The sequence below is a fragment of the Myotis myotis genome, unplaced genomic scaffold, assembly GCF_014108235.1.
Source record: "Myotis myotis isolate mMyoMyo1 unplaced genomic scaffold, mMyoMyo1.p scaffold_m19_p_3, whole genome shotgun sequence".
Lineage (NCBI taxonomy): Eukaryota > Metazoa > Chordata > Mammalia > Chiroptera > Vespertilionidae > Myotis > Myotis myotis.
The window spans coordinates 189,018,968-189,038,944 of NW_023416335.1; the positions used below are offsets into that span (position 1 = coordinate 189,018,968).

The following is a 19,977-nucleotide window of genomic DNA, read 5'->3' on the forward strand; positions in this document are numbered from 1 at the left end:
TTTTTAAATTAAGCTTAATCTTTTTCTCCATAAAATAGGAATGGGGGAATGGAATGGTCTTGCTCATTTTCAAAAATTTTCTCAGGTACAACAGACACTCAGCTTGTGATGCCCTTTCTTTCTCTCCTTCAGCCCCTTTAAGAATACTGATATAAAACGTATATTTCATTCTTTGTATACCCCATAGTTCAAACTAAAGCAAAAGTTGTATTTATATAATGATGGATATAGTTATAATGGAATAACTTTATCTTGAGCAAAAGCAAGCTAAAATCTGTAGGTAAACTTGGAATACTGTACTTTAATAAGTGCTTGTTTTTTTCCTCTTGGATAAAGTTTTCAACTCTGAGCTTTAAAAAAGTAGCCATAAATATTCTTTTTATCCTACTGAAAACTCCAAAATGGATGATCATCTTGGACTATTTCCTTGTTAATAGGTGTCTGTAATCAAAAATACCTTCATAGCAATAATTACTGTAGGTCTTACATGATTGTAGTTTTGAGCTCTGGCCTGTGTGCTCAATGTTTAGAGCATGGACCAGTATACTGAAGGGTATCGGGTTCAACCCCCCATCAAGGGCACGTACCTGGGTTGCAGGTTTGATCCCTGGCCTCGGGTGAGGCATGTGCAAGAGGCAACCTATCGATGTGTCTCTCACTTTGATGTCTGTCTGTCTGTCTCTCTTGTCTGTTTCTCTGTCTCTCAAAATGAATGGGGAAAATATCCTTGGGTGAGATGAGAGAGAGAGAGAGAGAGAGAACACTATTGAAACTCCTTCTCAGCACAATGCCTTTAAATCAAATTGTAATATGAAAGGAGAATAGAGGAATGAGAGCACCATTGCTTGTTCAAGTCCTCATTATTTTGTCACTGTTTATGAACTTGGAAGTTAAGTTTAGAGGTATTTAAGAATTAGAAAGTTAGAATTGTTGCCATTCTCTGTTATGATATGTAACTCATGCAGAACATTTAATAGGAATAAGGTAGTAATGATACAGTGCCTAAGTTATTCAGTTGATATAAGATCTCAATTGAGGTTTTCAGAATTTCCAGGGGGTTTGGTATCTTTTTTATAAATAAATGAACATTTAAATATGGTTTTATATTTGAAAAAACATTTTTTTTTCAAATTTCTAAGAACATTAAAGAGAATGAGGTTTTTATCAAAAGTGCCATGGAATTAAAAGGTTGAGAAACACTGCCGTATTATTTATGTATCCTAATCTAATGACTGATGTCTGTTTTGGGACATTGATGTCGTATAGCACACTGCTCATTAGTAGATAGCTGACTCCCTTAAGCTCATCAGCACTCACCAAAACAGAACGGATGTGTTAGTGAAAAGTCAGATAACAAATGGGTGTCTACATCAGATGTTGGTATTCTGTGAAGGCATATGTCCAGTTACTTTTAACACAAGCTAAGTAGAAAATTCATAGCAATGATTTCATTGAATACAACCTGTCAGACAGACTTCAGATAGTTGCCAGATGGTGTATTTATTTCATTTAACACAAATATGAGGAAATTAAACATTTGTAACATTGCAGGCTATCTTTTTAAAAATTATTATTATTGATTTTAGAGAGAGAGGAAGGAAGAGGGAGAGAGAGAGAAACATGGATGTGAGAGAGAAACAATAATTGGGCTGCCTCCTGCAGGTCCCCTACTGAGGCTGGAGTCGAAACTCTGGCATGTGCCCTGACTGGTAATCAAACCTGCCACCTTTTGGTGTATGGGGTGATGCTCAACCAACTGAGCCACTCCAGCCAGGGCACATTGCAGGTTACCTTTTGCAATTGACTAAGCAAGTAATTTTGATTATTTCTGATTGATTGAGTTCCATGTGAATTTAAATTTTTTCAGTGGATTCTTCATTAATATATACTTTTTGAGTAAAATCATCTTTTTTAGAAAGTTAGAATTTCTGAGTTAAAATCTGTAGTTTAGAAGAGTTTTTATATAGTCTCATCATTCTTCCTACACATTTTTTTTAGTTTCAGTAATCAGCTTTTCTTAGTCACAAAATTAACATGAGCTGTATCATTACCTTGCTTAAAATACTTTAAGATATATATAAACTAGAGGCCCGGTGCATGAAATTCGTGCGGGGTTGGGGGTGGTTCCCTTAGGCCAGCCTGCACCCTCTCTAATCTGGGACCCCTTGGGGGGATGTCTGACTGCCGGTTTAGGCCCTATCCCTGGCTTGGTCACCCTTAACACATTGTGTGTGGGAAACGTATTTATATGTTTTACGTATTTATACGTTCTACCAGTGTAGTAGAGCACGGGACACGTATTAATACCTTTTTTATAGACTAGCGGTAGAATGCGGGTAACATATAAATATGTAAACTAAAGTTATCGTAATTTTACTGAACGTTGCCATTTGCGCAAAAAATTAGCAAAAATGGCCTGCGCCACCTGTTAGTGCACGATATAAACTACCCGCAAACAATGTGTTAACTGCCCCCTGCTGCCGGCCACGTCGACCCCAACTGCCCGCTCTCTGCTGGCCTAGTTGCTCCTAACTGCCCCTCTCTTCCCAGCTGCTGGCCTGTTCACCCCTTACTGGCCCCCCCCCCCCCCCCCACACACACACACTGGCCTGGTTGCCCCCACCTGCCCCCTCCCTGTCAGGCTGGTTGCTCCTAACTGCCCCCCCCCCCCTGCTGACCTGGTTGCCCTCAACTGCCCCCCCTGCTGGCCTGGTCACTCCACAAAGCCTGCTGTTCAGTCGTTTGGTCGTCCCTCACTAATCCCCCTGCCTGCCTGGTCGCCCCACACATCCTGCTTGTTCAATTGTTTGGTCATCCCTCACTAACCCTCCTGCCAGCCTGGTTGCCCCACACAGCCTGTTGTTCAGTCATTTGGTCGTCCCTCACTAACTCCCTTGCTGCCTGGTCATAGGCAGCCATTTTGTGAGGGCATGAGGGTTAATTTGCATATTGCCTATTTATTATATTGCATATATAAAAACAGTGTTTTGTTGTCCTCGTTTTCTTATAGCTTGTGTAGGGATGGAGCAAGGAATTATATATGTGTGGCAAAAAAGTCCTTGGTAATTCATAAATGATTGATTTTGACCTGGCTGTCCTCCCTCCCTCCCTCTCCTTCTTCCTTCTTTACTTTTTTTTTTTTTTTGCAGGACAGCACCCTTGTGCTCAGGATAATGGTGGCTGTTCACATATTTGTCTTGTAAAAGGAGATGGTACTACAAGGTGCTCTTGCCCCATGCACTTGGTTCTGCTTCAAGATGAGCTATCATGTGGAGGTAAATATGTTATAATTTTCCTGTGCAGGTCTAAATGCCAATTAACATGTTCTGTAACTTTAATTTAAATGAAAGAGAAAGACTGTTGTCTACAGTGACAGAAATTTAAAAATAATCTTATTTCTAATGTTAGGAAAATTATTACATAACTGAGTTGATACAGCTATTAAACATTATGATTATAAACTGATATAAAAATGTAGCCCCCCCAAATCAGTGTTTTCTACTATAAAAGCTACATAAAATACATATTTCTGTGAACAAAGATTGAAAGAGCTTATACACTCAAAAAACCATTGAGAAGATGGTATTATAAGACTCTTATTCTAGCTTTTCTAAGTTTAAAAAAAAATAACGTGTTGAGTAGCAACTGTGAAGCATTCTGCTTGGACTGCAAGAGATTGTACATGTTGATTATTAAATGAGCTTCGCTCAGGTATGTTACCTCTGCGTGACAATTATTTTGTTTTTGTCACTCTCCTCCCCCCCTTGTTCATTGAAGAGCCCCCAACATGTTCTCCTCAGCAGTTTACTTGTTTCACGGGAGAAATTGATTGTATCCCTGTGGCTTGGCGGTGTGATGGGTTTACTGAATGTGAAGACCACAGTGATGAACTCAATTGTCCTGTATGCTCAGAGTCCCAGTTCCAGTGTGCCAGTGGACAGTGTATTGATGGTGCCCTCAGATGCAATGGAGATGCAAACTGCCAGGATAAATCAGACGAGAAGAACTGTGAAGGTATCTAAAAATTTTAAGACCTTTTTATATAGTCCTTTTTCCATTAAGTTGTTTGCAATTCAGAATGGAGTGTTACTTTGGCTCAGTGGTAGATTGGGGATTTTCAAGTACATTTGACTTTATTATGTCTAAACATAGTTGAGTACTAATATATGGTGACAGGAGAAGATTTGATTTTGGGTAATGGCACATGATGCAATATACAGAACTTGTAACCAGAAACCCATAACTGAAAGCTATATGTTCATGTTGACAAATGTCACCCCAATCCTATCTAATAATAGAGAAACATGGTAATTAACCGTAACTTTGCTACCCTTCCCATTGGCTAATTGGCAGGATATGCAAATTAACTGCCAACAAAGATGGCGGCCGGCAGCCAGGCAGCTGAAGGGAGCATGAGGGTTGCTTTCTCCAGTGACGGAGGAAGCCAAGGTTCCCCGCCTGCCTCAGCCCAGCTCTGAGCTCAGGATGCAACAATGTAGCAATTATAGAAGCTAAACAAACTCCAGAAACCTGCTTTCAGCCCGCAGCGGGCTCAGAGCTTAGAGGGCCAGTGATGGTAACAGAGTTTCAATTATAGAAGCTAAACAAACTCAGATACCTGCTTTCAGCCAGCTGCGGCCTCAGAGCTGGAGCTGGCTCTCAGCTCCAGTGACAGCTATAGAAGGTAAATAAATCCCAGAAGAAGAAAAAAAGAGGCTGGGAGCTTCAGTTGCCCGCCAGCCTGAAAACGGCCCTCAGCCCCTCACCCAGACTGGCCAGGAACCCCAGTGGAGACCCCCACCCTGAAGGGGGTGTGGCCAGCTGCAAACAGCCATCAGCCCGTCATCGAGGCTGGCCAGGCACCCCAGTGGGGACCCCCACCCTGAAGGGTGCGTGACCAGCTGCAAACAGCCATCAGCCCGTCATCCAGGCTGGCCAGGCACCCCAGTGGGGACCCCAACCCTGAAGGGGGTGTGGCCAGCTGCACACAGCCATCAGCCCCTCACCCAGGCTGGCCAGGCACCCAAGCGGGATCCCCACCCTGATACGAGACACCCTTCAGAGCAAACCAGCCAGCCCCCTCCCGTGCACCAGGCTCTATCCTATATAGTAAAAGGGTAATATGCAAACTGACCCTAACAGCAAAAAGACTGGGAATGACTGGTCACTATGACACACACCACCAGGGGGCAGATGCTCAATGCAGGAGCTGCCCTCTGGTGGTCAGGGCGCTCTCACATGGGAGGAGCTCTGCTCAGCCACAAGCCAGGCTGATGGCTGCCAGTACAGCAGTGGTGGTGGGAGCCTCTCCTGCCTCCTCAGCAGTGCTAAGGATGTCTGACTGCAGCTTAGGTCTGCTCCCCGCTGGCAAGTGGACATCCCCTGAGGGCTGCCGGGCTGCCAGAGGGATGTCTGATTGCCATCTTAGGCCCAATCCCCCGGGGAACAGGCCTAAGCCAGCAGGTGGTCATCCCCTGAGGGGTCCCAGTCTGCGAGAGGGCACAGGCCGGGCTGAGGGACAACCCCCCCCCCCCCCCCCCGCACAAATTTTTGTGCACCGGGCCTCTAATAAATGTAATAAAAATAAATACAGTAACATGTTCCAAATTATTGTTTTAATTAACTTAATATGCATAAGGTTTATATACATCAATAAGCTTTACAGATCCCTAGCTGGTTTGGCTCAGTGGATAGAATGTCAGCCTGCAGACTGAAGGGTCCTGGGTTCGATTCCTATCAAGGGCACATGCCTGGGTTGTAGGCTCGACCCCCAGTGTGGGACCTGCAGCTGATTAATGATTCTCTGTCATCATGGATGTTTCTCTCTCTTTCTCCCTCTCCCTTCCTCTCTGAAACCAATAAATATATATATATATTTTAAAAAGCTTAACAGAGGAATGAGGCCAAAAGAACTTTAGAAGGTAAAAATAGTACTTGTTCCCAACAAACTCTGAATTCGTGAATTTATTTCAGTGTAAAATAATTTTATTACTCTTTCCTTCACTAACCTTTAACATGGTATAAAACAAAAAACAAACAAATATTTTGGAATTCTTTAGTGTCTAGAAATACATGTAGAATTGTTTAATTCTTAACAGAATTATTAGTGAATGATGAAATTTAACATTAAGAACAAAATAGGAAATTTCCTGCTGGATTGCTTTTTCCCTCTCTTAAGGAAAATCCCCTGAGAATAATTTTTAAGATATATCTAAAAGTCTAATTTGTTTTCATTTGCACCCACAAAGTAGTTTTTGACTTGCTAGTATTTAGCTTCACAATATAGTAAAAATAAGAAAACTATTTGCCTTTTTTCCCAGTGCTTTGTTTAATTGATCAGTTCCGCTGTGCCAATGGTCAGTGCATTGGAAAACATAAGAAATGTGATCATAATGTGGATTGCAGTGACAAATCAGATGAACTGGATTGTTGTAAGTAGGACTAAAACCTGCATATTACTCTTTAGGGAGAATTTTAATAGTATATTTTCCTTTTCTTTATGTGTGAGTTTTACTTATAATCACTACTTCCTTACTAAGAAACAACTGTTAATGGTAAGCATGTTTTGCTTTTAATAAGTCCTCAAAAGACAGCAGTTTTCTTATGCACAAAAATTCTTCACAGAAACAGTTAGTGTAAAGCATTAGAAAATAATAAATATTGTTTAGCCACAACTAAAGTTAAGAAATTCTGAAACAATTTATAGGCATACCATGGAGATATTGCTGTCTTGGATCCAGACCACTGCAATAAAGCGAATATTACAATAAAATGAGTCAAACTAGTTTTTTTGTTTACACTGCATATAAAAGTTTTCTTAAACTATAATGTAGTCTATTAAATTCAGTGGCATTATGTCTTAAAAAAAACAGTGTACATATTTTAATTTAAAAAGTTTACTGCTAAGAAAATGCTGTCATCTGATCTTGTTGGAAAATGGCGCTGATAGACTTTTTTGTCATCGGGTTGCTACATACCTTCAATTTGTAAAAAAAACACAATCTGTGAAGCATACTAAAACGAGAAATGCTCGTAGTTATGTGGAACTCAACCAGTAGTCTAAACTTAAGAGTTTCTGAACATTAGTTCATATTTAACATCTCCCATTTTTTTTCTTGATACAATTCCACCAGTATCTCAGTGATTTTAAGAGCTTTCTTTCCCTGGCCAGGTAGCTCAGTTGATTAAAGTGTTGTCCTGATATGCCAAGGTTGTGGGTTCGATCCCTGGTCAGGGCACAAACAAGAATCAACCAGTGAATGCATAAGTAAGTGGAACAAAGAAGCAATGTTTGTCTTCCCCTACTTCCCCTCTCAAATCAATTTAAAAAAAAAGACAGTGCCCTGGCCAGTGTGGCTCAGTTGGTGGGGCATTGTCCCATGCACCATGAGGTTGCTGGGTCGGGCATGCCCGGGTTGCAGGTTTGATCCCCAGTAGGGGACATGCAGAAGGCAGCTGATCGATGTTGCACTTTCACATTGATGTTTCTGTCTCTAAAAATCAACTTTTTCAAAGTAATTTTTAAAAAGGACAGTAAAAAAAAAAAAAAAAAGGTTAAGGACACTTATGCCAACATATACTTATAGACCTAGAGAATGTAGGCTGAATAGCCTATAGTTTCTTCAAGGTTCATAACTATTGACCAGTGCCTGAACATATAATATATTCCAAAGTGGTAAACTTAGTTCTGAATGCAGTTCAGCATAAGCCAGGTCTATCCTGTCAAAATTGGTTTAATGGAATTTAGATAGGTCTCGTTTTAAAACTCTTTAATCTTAATAAAGACTTTAAGCTGATATTTTTATAAATTCAAATAGGATACTTACTAAGACTTGTAGAATCTATTCACTTATTCAGGATGGCATGGCTGTGGAATTGGGAAAGCTGTAAAGCAGATGGATTGGAGGTGATAAGATTATAGGAAGGGAAATGTTAGGCTGGTTGCTGTCAAACTTTTTTGACCAAATCAAGAGGATACAAAGACATGGGTGCACACATAAACAGATATGTCATACAACAGTATTTATCCGTAGTTTGTAGAATGCATTCTGACTTTTCTGTTTTAAAATTCTATTTGCATCCCACTAAATTGTTTTCACTATCTAGTAACTTGCAGCCTGTAATTTAAAAATGCTTAGGAGACTATTATAGTTCAGGCAGAAGATGATGAAGATCTAAATCAAGAGGAGCAGTGGTGGTGGAAAGAGAGATTTCAGAGTTATTTCTGAAATAAAAAAGGTTTGGTAACCATTTAGATATAGTTGATAAGTTTAGGTTGACACACAGATACCTCATTGAGGTACTGGAGTCATTAACTGGAATATATCACAGGGACTGTAAACTGAAGTACCATATCTTGGCTGCAGATGTAATGTTTGGCTGATTTAGGTTTTTTAAAATTTATTTTTAATTTAATTTAAATGCCTTTAATTTGCCAAGAGCACCTCATTTGTTTTATGATCTGCTTTACCCCTGGCATCTAGGAAACATGACAGATGCTGGTGACAGAGAGTTCACTTTGAATGTGTTGTATTCAAGTCGCCCATGAAGTTTTTCAGGAAGTTGTTGACTGTATGGGTCTGTAGCTCAAGAGAGAGATTTGGGCTCTTCAATTTATTAATGATAATTAAAGCAGAGTCAGTGGATGAAATCTCCCAGGGAGAGTTAAATAGAGGAGGAAAATAGCAGGGGTAGACAGAACTCTGGGAACCACCTGTACTTAGGAGGCAGACAGAAGAGAATGAAGCCAACAAAAGGAAACAGAAAGAATAATCTGAGATAGTGAAACTAAGAGAGTGGTATCTTGGAAGGATATTGATCAGACATTTTTGAGGAAAACAAGAGCCAGCAGCATTGAGAATATAGAGAGGCCAGTGAGGTGAAGGGTTCATTGAATGTGGCAAATAGGAGAATGTTGATCTTTGCCAGACTAGTTGCAGTGTGGTGAGGATAAGAGCCTGATTTCAGTGAGTCAAGATATGACCCAGAGACTTTAAGAATTGGAGATAGTGAGTGTAAAGTATTCTTCTTAAGCTTGGCATTAGGAAGGAATGTCAAGGCACTAGAAAGGAATAAGAAAGATGAGATGGTTGCTCACGGGACTAAGAATCTGCCTCACATGCCATAGATGAAATATGTAACTGGCAGCCCCTATGTATTGTGTAACAGTAATGTTATTTTCTCTCATTTATATTATTTAATCTATCAGAGGGTGAGTTTAACTATGTGGATGGGTGTTTGAGGTAAGACAAAGCAGAAGGAAGGTTTTTAAAGGATTTGCAGTTGTGAGCAATATAGTCTGACCATTCAGAATGGAATGATTTTCCTTCTAAATTGAAGAATAATGCTCTAAATCAGATGAGCCCTTTTGCTCTTTCCCTCTACCTCTAATATTGATGTCTCTGCTTCTAAAGCCTCAGATGGAGCAGGTGGATGCCAAGGGCAGGGTCTTGCTCCAGTGCTCTCAGGCCCTGGCTTTCTTTCTGAGTCCTCAAGTACTCCTGTATCAGAGGCCTGTTCCTTGCCCTCAGGCAGCAAGACTCACCCTGAAGGCATCAGCTCATTGGGCCTGAGAGCTAATGTTCATCTTTAGCCCCCAGTTTCCTGTCACCAGGCCTACATGTCACTTCTCAAACCTAAAATCCAGCCCAGGCTTGCTTTTGGCTTCACCATTCCAGGTCATTTAATGACTTTTTTAGATTCATCCCTTCTGGCCCTAAAATTTGTTCTAAGATTCTAAAATAAGTTTGTTGATTTTTAGGATATACAGAATAAAGTATGATAGATTTTTATATGTATATGTAATTAAAACTTCTTAATGGAGTTTAACTATAATTCACTTAATTTTTTTTTAAATCATTTACAGTATGGTTCCCAATGTTTTGTTTTATTTTTGTTTTCACTTAAGGATGGTTCCTTTGATTCTTAATGATAACATTTATCCATAATCCATGGGGCATGGTGTATATGCGTTCCTAAAAAAGAAAAGTGTTGCCGAAACCGGTTTGGCTCAGTGGATAGAGCGTCGGCCTGCGGACTGAAAGGTCCCAGGTTCGATTCCGGTCAAGGGCATGTACCTTGGTTGCGGGCGCATCCCCAGTAGGAGATGTGCAGGAGGCAGCTGATCGATGATTCTCTCTCATCGATGTTTCTAACTATCTCCTTTCCTCTCTGTAAAACATCAATAAAATATATTTAAAAAAAAAAAAGAAAAGAAAAAAAAAGTGTTTATAAGTTGTCTTCATTAGCTTCGCACTCTGCTCGCAAGCCCTCTTTTTGATTACTACTTTGACTCTACAGTTGTTTTTCATTACATAACTGTACTGCCTTGCCATTTTAGATCCAACCGAGGAGCCAGCACCACAGGCCACCAATACAGTTGGTTCAGTTATTGGAGTAATTGTCACTATTTTTGTGTCTGGAACCATATACTTTATTTGCCAGAGGATGTTGTGTCCACGTATGAAGGGAGATGGAGAAACCATGACTAATGACTACGTAGTTCATGGACCAGCTTCTGTGCCCCTTGGTTATGTGCCACACCCAAGTTCTTTGTCAGGATCTCTTCCAGGTGAGTTAAGACTGATCCACTGAGAATCAAGTCTTGGGTCCTGGCAAGATTCCCAGATTTCCATAATTGAAACAGGATACTACCCAGAGTCTATATCAAACTAGAGCACTTTGGATTTAAAAAATTATAAGAACAAATTTTCTCTTTTACTTTTTGCATCTTCTCTGTACACAAAAGACCTGAGGTATGGTTGGTGAAAGCTGCCAAAAGATACAAAGCAAGTACATAGACAAGCATTTCTGTATACTACATATACTGCATTTCTGGATGCAATCTATTGAAAGTGAATCAGCTAGTCATTTAGTGAAAAGTCATAAACCACAGTTCTTTAGATTCACTACCAGACAACTTTAGTACTATGGAGACCAGGAATTAAAGGAGGCCAAAAAATAGACTAAGATTTCTTTTTAGCAAAAATTTAGAAATAGCTGGGTGATCGCCGGGAGGTATATAATGTCTTATGTTCTCTTCTAACTTTTTAAGTGGTGACTGGGATTGGGGTTTATTCAGGCAAAGCCAAGTAACCAGAAGTTCTAAACTTGGGTAGACCATGTTGCTCTAGGGAAGTACAGCTTTTTTATCCGAGCTTTCTGGTGCCCTTAGTGTAAAGAGCCTCTTAGAAAGAGGTTCTAGGCAAAAGCCCTCTAAAAATATTTAGAACTTATTTACGTGTAACCAAGTAAACAGTCACGTGGAAAAAACGAAAATTTTTCTTTAGCAATGGTGGTTGTGATTACAATATTTGCATCTAGTAGCTGAAGAAATAATCTTCCACACATTGTATTCATGCCTTAAAAAATGGGTTTAGTTTCCTTTTGTGCAGATCTGTTGTTAGTCTAACCTGCTGCACAACCTCCACTTTCCTCAGATCCCTTAAGAGGTTGAAAACCTCTCATTTTATCTCATTTTGAAGAGCTCTGCTTCCATTCTGGGTGTGTGGGGGGAGGGGGGTGAAGAGGCTATTCTTGGCCTTGTCCTAGGCCAGCTCTCAATGGAAGTGTTCACTTTAGAGAGTATTCATTTCCCTTCTCCATTAAATGTTCTCAATTATTAGAAAAAGAAGGCATATATTGTTTAAAAGTCAAACTCTTTGACTGTTTTATAGATCTTACTCATCTGTATTTGTCCTCCTTCATTTTAGGAATGTCTCGAGGTAAATCAATGATCAGCTCCCTCAGTATCATGGGGGGAAGCAGTGGACCCCCTTATGACCGAGCTCATGTCACAGGAGCCTCATCAAGTAGCTCTTCAAGCACCAAAGGCACTTACTTCCCTGCAGTAAGTAGTCTGGTTTCCTTCATTTCACTTTGAATGCTAAGAACAGAGGATCTCAGATTTTTAACTCAGTTAAATGTGGGTGGTCAGTGATGGTAATGTAAAAAGGTTTTTAGTATAGGAGTCAGGCATATAAGGTTCAAATAAGGCTTTATCGTCACCATGCAAGCACTTGTAAATCTTTCTTTATGTTGGCTGTGTAGTAAACAGCATATTTGAAAGTACTGGACATTACTTTCTGTGTAGGTAAAAGTAACTCCTGAGAGGCCTCAGCACCTTCATTTATCTCATGACCTCCCAAAAGAGGAAGCACGTGGTATTTCTCCTAAGTCAGTAATTTTTCTTTAAACAATTATAATTTGAAAAAAACAACAACAAACAAAACCCAGCTCTACTGAACTTAAACCAGTGACTTTTAGATTATAGACTTTCTTCTCATCACCTTGAGCTGGTTAGCCATGATGAAACTGTGTTGTAAGGAGTGGAGAGCCACAAACCTAAGGTCACGTCTTTGCAGAAGGATTGTGCTAATAGTGTGATGGGAACGAATAGAGTAGAGATGGAAGAAGAGAAGTTGAAAGAAAGTTTGATAGTCTCTGTCTGGGATGGGCCGTTGTTATTTTAATAATTTCATTATTTTCCCTTTTAGATTTTGAACCCTCCGCCATCCCCAGCCACAGAGCGATCACATTACACTATGGAATTTGGTTATTCTTCAAACAGTCCTTCCACTCATAGGTCCTACAGGTAATACACCTCCTCCTCTAACACAGATAGAGGTATTTATTAGAAGGATGGGGTATTCTAATACCTCGGGCTTGATGTAGCACCAAGTGAGTAGATGATGGTCACAGAGAGAATAGGCCTCTTGTCTTGGTAATGCTGACACTGCCCCTGTCACAGATTCTTTTCTTTCAGGGCATTCTATAGTGTTTAAAAGAGAGTCACAAATGCTGGCTTTTAGAATAACAGTATAGCCCTCAGAGCTTTGCAATATTCTAAGGAAAAGTTACCTATCAAAATGACTGATTTCGAAATAGGTTACTGCTCGGGTTAGGTTTGATAGAAAGTCTAAGGATATGAAGTATTGGAATAAAACTCCACATGGTTCAGAGAGTTGAGAGCACTCTAAAACAGCAGGGTTATTAAGAGCACAGAATTTGAGAGAACCTTCTGTTCAGCCCTTGCTTACATGTGTTATTATGACCTGAAATGAGGTATTTCTTATACAACTGCATGGAATAGGTCACAACTCATTAAGAGGGGGAGTGTGCCTTTGTGCTGATCTGTAGAGCATAGTGAGCAGGTTAAGCATGAGTATTAGAGTGTTGCCCTACTTGTCTCTCTTATTTGAAAGGCCAACAGTCAAGAGCATGATATTCTTTGATTAAACACTCAGTGCCCGGTATTTAATGTCAGTCCTCAAGTGCCTGTTATCTTCTAGATAAGGTGTTTCCTAGTATTCCAGTCAAATTGCCCTGAAGTAGCTGCATAGATGTGTGGAAATCAAATGGAAACTTGTTATAGTACCTCATTCAGAATTCTCAGTTCAGCTTATAGATAATGGCTATTTGAGATAGGCTTGACACTGAACTGAACGTTGCTTTTCTTGCCACAAGTTTGTTTTTAAAAAGCTAAAATAAAAAAAACAGTGGAAAAATTATCCTCACGTGAGGATTAACAAATAAATTAAAAGCCAAAATAGAAAGGCAGAAACCTGAAAATTGAAAAAAAAGAAAGGCCTAAATATTTATTTTAAACCTTTAATTTCTTTAAATTGAATAAAAAACTGTTTGATTATAATGAACATAATTACATCAAACCCAGTTCTTAATAATTTCCCATATCTCAAATTAAGCCCAGTTTGTTTCTTCTGAGTGAAACTTATCATTTGTTGAGATTTTTGTCTAAAATGAAACTTGAAAGAATTTTGTTAATTCTGTTACCTTCCTTTCCCTGTTTTTTCCCCATGAAAATGGAAGTATTGGGCTTTTTAAATGTTGAGCCAAGAAATTTTATCAAGGCTCTTTTATCTGGACAGAAAGATAAGACCTAAAAAATACTATGACATCATGTTGATATTGGTAGTAAAAAAAAAAAAAAAGCTTGAGAAAACCTGCTCAGCAGGTTATGTGATATTTGGTCTTTTGGCAACCTTCTCTTTTGAGGCAAGTCCTAATGCTCTCAGATGGTTTGTATCCTGGGATATAATCTGTGGTACTCTCTATCACTAGGTATTTTGTGGATTGTTACTTCAGTTTTGCACTTGCTCTTGCCCCTCTGTTGCAGTTACTGTGTTTGATGAGAAAGCATATAAGATTAACTTTTCTATATTTAGAATATAAGAAGTTGCAGGTAGAAATAGAAATGATAGAAAAACTAGCACGTTAAGTCAGCTCTTATTTTTACTAGTATGATCCTGTCTTTTCAATGCCTTTTTCTTTAGTTAGTCATGCTACAAACTTTATTCACGACTATAGATTATTTAAAAAGGTAAGAAGTAAGTTATGTCAAATACATATTAAAAGTTCACTGGTCCTCTATGGGTATTTAGAATTTATCATTTTGATGTTGAGGTAAAGCTGCTCTTATGACCATACGCTTGTCTTTTGGAGAATCAAAACCTTCTCTGAAACCACAGCAGTTTCCCTTTGCTGATAGGAACAGTAATGGGATAGATATGCCCCTTAGGCTGTCTATAATATTCAGTCTGGCTTATACAGTATTTGATTTTTAAAGAGAGAATGAAGTCTTCAGCCATCACTAAATTATTCATCAGGTAAATTATAGAGCAGTTGAAGAATGTTGAAGGAACATACACACTTTTAAGTAGTATAAAGCGTGTGAAGACCCACCCTGGCTGGCATGGCTCAGTTGGTTGGGGGTCATCCCCTGCACGGAAAGGTTGCAGGCTTGATTCCCTGTTAGGGTACATGTCCCGGTTGAGGGTTCAATCCTTGGTAGGGGGCGTGTAGGACCAATCGGTGTTTTCGCTCTCAGATCAGTGTCTCTCTCTCTACCTCTCCCTTCCTCCCTCTCTAAAAGTCAATAAAAAATATATTTTTAAAAAAGTGTGAAGATCCATTCTTCTTACAGACCACACAGAAATTGGTGAGGCTCACTATATCTAGACTAAAGGCTGAATGTATAACTGACAGATTTCCAAAAATAACCATTATGTACAACTTTGAATAGTTCTTTTTTATTTCTTTATCCAGTTTAATGTAAAGCTATAAGAGCACATCCAGGGTCTAGATTGAGTTTATCTGTGCATTTCCATCCTATTCATTTTCAGTTGCCTCTAATCACATTGTATTTTCAAATATAAAATACATGCTACCTTCCACTTCCAATCTGCCTTTGAAAATTACCTCCTGGTCTGTGCAAATTTAGATTGTAGTTTATTATCTTCAATGTGAAGTTTACATCTAATACCTCTGTATTTTGATAGGAAAAACCACTTTTCCATAAAACTAACTCTTCTCTTGGTTTTCTCCCTATACCAGCTACAGGCCATACAGTTACCGGCACTTTGCACCCCCAACCACACCCTGCAGCACAGATGTTTGTGACAGTGACTATGCTCCCAGCCGGAGAATGACCTCAGTGGCAACAGCCAAGGGCTACACTAGTGACTTGAACTATGACTCAGAGCCTGTGCCCCCACCTCCCACACCCCGAAGCCAATACTTATCAGCAGAAGAGAACTATGAAAGCTGCCCACCTTCACCATACACAGAGAGGAGCTACTCTCATCACCTCTACCCTCCGCCACCCTCTCCCTGTACAGACTCCTCCTGAGGAGGGGCCCTCCTCCTCTGACTGCCTCCAATGCAAACATGTACATACAGATTTGGTTGAGATCTGGAGGGGGGGAGGGAGATACTAGAGAAGGATGAGGCAGACCATGTACAGTTAAAAATTATAAATGGGGTAGGGAATACTGGAGATATTTGTACAGAAGAAAAGAATATTTATATATTTTCGTAAAACAGCAAATTTGCTGCTTGTGCCATAAAAATTTGTATAAAAATAAATTTGTACTAAAAGTTTTATTTTTGCAAACTAAATACACAAAGCATGCCTTAAACCCAGTGAAGTGACTGAGTACAAGGAAACAGGAATAATAAAGGCATCAGTGACCAGGAATGTCTGGGCTTTATTGATACCAAAAATAAAAGTAGAAGAAGAAAAATTTAAGTCCATCTTAGAGCAGCTTGGAAGTAGCCAGATTGCCTTCATGTTTACTAGCACTTGAGGGCCTACAAGTATAAGAAATCATGAAAGAAAATGGAATTAATATTAACTTTGGACATAGGACTTTGTTTTCTCTAGAACCCAGCAGTTTTAGTGAGGAAAACATACAAAAATCCGATCTGGGTGTTGCTGTTGTAGGAAGATCAGCTGTCTGGTGAGATGCTGTGGGGCTGATGGTGTGCACAGCCTCCTGTCCCTCCCTCAGAATCCACACTCGCCTCTCAGACTTTCTCCTCTAGGGGTTCTCACCCTGCTTGCTCCCCCAGCAGCTCTGCAGGCCGTTTGCCAAGATACCATGATTTATTCAAAGCTTGTTACCTGAAGATTGATTAAATGAAATTTTCTAAATTACGGTTTTATTTTAATATTTATACTCGCTCCACTCTCCTGTAGGCTCAGCTCTTCAATTTGACTGCTGTTTGTGCATAATGATCGAAGGTTAGACATATTATTGCTCCTCTTCTGAGATTGTTTTAATGCTCATTAAACTGTCTTTTTACAACACATATAGGCAACGTTTAAGAATTACAAATTTAACCGTATGTTTTTGTTGTAAGTTGATCATATATCCTTGCAGTACTTTCAGCATGTAATATCACAGTATAAAATCATTTTTATATATATTTTTCCTACTAAAATATTAAAATATGTTCTGGTTAGAGACAATCTATATAAAAGGAGAATGTTTTGTTATCATTAGGGTTTCCCGTTAGTAACTGTTCATGACATTTTCGTGTGCTTTAGGCCAATTTTTCTCAGAATGATGTCTGCATACATACCTCTTCTAACGTGTGACATGAGTTTAATATCTTTCTTGTTACCTAATGTGAATATTAGATTTTTTTCAAATTATCTAAATTATCCTTATAATCACCTCCTATATATATATCAGTGTGTGTTCTCTCTTATCCTGTTACGGATTAAGATGATTTAACAAATTTAACAACACGGATTAAATGAGAAGGCAAACTATTAACTTCTCAGCCGTCAGAACTCGGTGGAGAGGATACTGGAAGGCTCTCTGTAACCTGCCTGGCCTGCGTGGTAAGGGCTGCTGCACCCCCAGCTGTCAGGGCTGACCTGTGGGACAATTCTAGCGCTTCGTTGCCACCTTGCCAGAAGTTGGTTTCCTGCTTTACACGTGTTTCCAGCATTTCTCTGCTAAAATTGAATGTGTTTTTAAACTAATGTATTTCTTACCTTAGCAAATGTTGGTCATTTATTGCTGAATGGTTTTTTTAAATTCAATCTTGCTGAGAGGCCTCTCTGGATTTAAGGGCCCAACGAAAAACAAGGGAAGAAAGGATTCAGAATATCTGCAAGGGTGAAGTAATTCTTTAAGCAATTAAAAAATGCCTAAGTAAACTTTTTCAAGAGAAAAAAACGTGGTTTCAGAATACTGGTTAGATTGCTGGGGACACCTTACAAGAATCCGTGCGCCTTATAAGAATCCTGTGCACTTGATTTTGCATATGAATAAATGGTGATCCAGCAGTGTCTTGCATCTCAGTCAGCAAGTGTAACTCTTCCTGTGAAAGGAACAGTGTGCTCACAGCCCAACAGAATGGACACAGAAGGTGCATTCTGTGACATACCGCGGGCACTTGATGCTTAAATGAAGATGGAAAGGTTAGCAATAACTGGGTATCAATTAGAATTTGAGAATTCTATATGTTTACATTTTTTAATGTGCATCTTTATCTGGTGGGCTTCCCATGTGGAAACTTGCACTATAATGAACTAAGAAGAATATTGCCTTGTTGTATCTCAGTCCAAGTGCTTGTACTGCGATGGCAATGGCCTCTTCTTGCAAAATGCTAATTTGTGTGCCAATTTGAAATTATTTGAAGGCGGTTCAGCTTAATCTCAGAATCCTCTTTCTGGGGTAGTTGAGATGGATTTTTAATGTTTTGGGGAGTACCTTTAAAATGAGAGAATTGTCAGAATTCAGGAAGGATTTATTGGCCCTCAGGTTAAATGGACAGTTAAGCTTAAGTAAACTTTCTTGATTATTAAACACAAGAGCTTTTATTAGAAAAACTAAGGATAAAAAAAAAACGCTCACAAATCATGACAGCACAAATTGGGAGAAAAAAATCAAAAAGGGTTTTTAATTTGATGTATTGTGAGATTCATCATCCATGAGTGGAGAATAAATAAAATTTCATTAGATTCCTTAAATAAAAAAGTATTTATTTCAAACATGTCTTAAAATATGCCCACTTACTGATATGTTTAGGGTTATCTGAGAAATTAACTTTAGCAGAGCATACGTTCAGCGCACTATAGTAAGCTGTTCCGCATCAACATGGTCTTATATGACCCTGAACTTTTCTGACTTTGAACTTGGCTCCTGCAGAGCCCTGGTCTTCTGAACAGTGGTCTGAGGAATTTTGCTCTGAACCGTTAATACATTTAACAACTATTCTAAATGGATGTTATGTATTTAGAAATCTAGTACCGGAGGATAAGTCAGAGGGGGGTGGTTTGGGCAGTAAAATTTTAGGATGTTTGAGGATTGCATTTGTTCATTTAAAAATTCTCTTAAGTCAATAATTTGTATAGGGCCAACTCGTTCGATATTAGGATATAAAAATAGCCTCCATTTTTATTGGGTAGCAGTTAGTTTTGGGGGGAAAGCCCATTTGCTGTAAAGGCCCATTAATGAAGAATTCTTCAGGTACAGTTAGTAGCTGCAGCCTACCTGGCCTGTTAATAAACTGTATGTATATGTGCCCTGATACCAATAATCATGGTAGACATTGTTTACTTCTGGTACTAGAGGGGCTTTCCTGAAGCTCCTCTGCGATAGATGTACTGCTGCTGTTCCCTGTCTAGTCCTGTGTCTAGATTAGATGCTTAGACATGCAGTTTTAAGATTGTTTTATCTCTTGCCACTCCATTGGTTTGCATGCTATAAGATCTGCATATTGGTTACCATTTCACATCTAACAAAATTCAGAAACAGAAATCTTCGGCTTTTCAAACCCCAAATATGTCATGCTTTATTAAGTTACATAGTGTGGACTGTGGATATGAGTATGTAAATATTAGTCAGCTGACAAATACTTGGACATCTACAAATGAGACTGTACACTAGGTGTAGACATGAACTGAGTCATAAAGAAGTTTATAATCAAATTTGTTTAAAACACCTCAGAATTTTTAAACTAAAGAAATTTAATTTTATTTGAATTACTTTCCTTATCCCAAGCCTAAAATGAGCCAAGAGAAATAACAAATGATTTTAGAAAGTACTGGTGCATGTGTGGTTTCTGTCTTCTGGAATGGCATCATTTCATAATAGTCTGAAAAGTTAGCTTTTGAAATTTTCAATGTTTTAGACAGAATTTAGACCTAAAATATGTCATTTTACATTTATAATTTTAAAATATTGTTAATGATGAGTATTGTAAATTTATATGCTCAGGATATTAATTCTGTGTTTTATTAAACTAAAACGACGTGAGTAGAGGGGGGAGGTAGATTTTTTTTTAGGGTAATCTAGATTATTTAGAGCAGCAGTTCTCAACCTATGGGGTCGTGACCCCTTTGGGGGTCGAACGACCCTTTCACAGGGGTCGCCTAAGACCATCGGAAAACACATATATAATTACATATTTTTTGTGATTAATCACTATGCTTTAATTATGTTCAATTTGTAACAATGAAAATATATCCTGCATATCAGATATTTACATTACGATTCATAACAGTAGCAAAATTACAGTTATGAAGTAGCAACGAAAATAATTTTATTGTTGGGGGTCACCACAACATGAGGAACTTTATTAAAGGGTCGCGGCATTAGGAAGGTTAAGAACCACTGATACAGAAATTACTATCCTCACCCTTCTTCAGTGCAGGTACACTTC

At 39.0% G+C, this 19,977-nt stretch overlaps 1 protein-coding gene across 6 annotated transcripts in view; it reads left to right on the top strand.

Annotated features, from left to right (window-relative positions):
* The window catches only part of LRP6 (LDL receptor related protein 6), a 137,859-nt gene extending 121,959 nt beyond the window's left edge, over positions 1–15,900 (top strand). For 3 of the 6 annotated variants that reach the window (XM_036297548.1, XM_036297545.1, XM_036297551.1), the window contains 7 exons: positions 3,150–3,275; positions 3,778–4,014; positions 6,321–6,431; positions 10,340–10,570; positions 11,712–11,848; positions 12,495–12,592; positions 15,352–15,900. In XM_036297548.1, the coding sequence (XP_036153441.1) occupies positions 3,150–3,275; positions 3,778–4,014; positions 6,321–6,431; positions 10,340–10,570; positions 11,712–11,848; positions 12,495–12,592; positions 15,352–15,646 (1,235 nt within the window). In that variant the 3' untranslated portion in view covers positions 15,647–15,900. The remainder of the gene's footprint in view (positions 1–3,149; positions 3,276–3,777; positions 4,015–6,320; positions 6,432–10,339; positions 10,571–11,711; positions 11,849–12,494; positions 12,593–15,351) is intronic. The other 3 variants (XM_036297549.1, XM_036297546.1, XM_036297550.1) reach the window with 3 other exon arrangements.
* Positions 15,901–19,977: the final 4,077 nt, after the last annotated feature.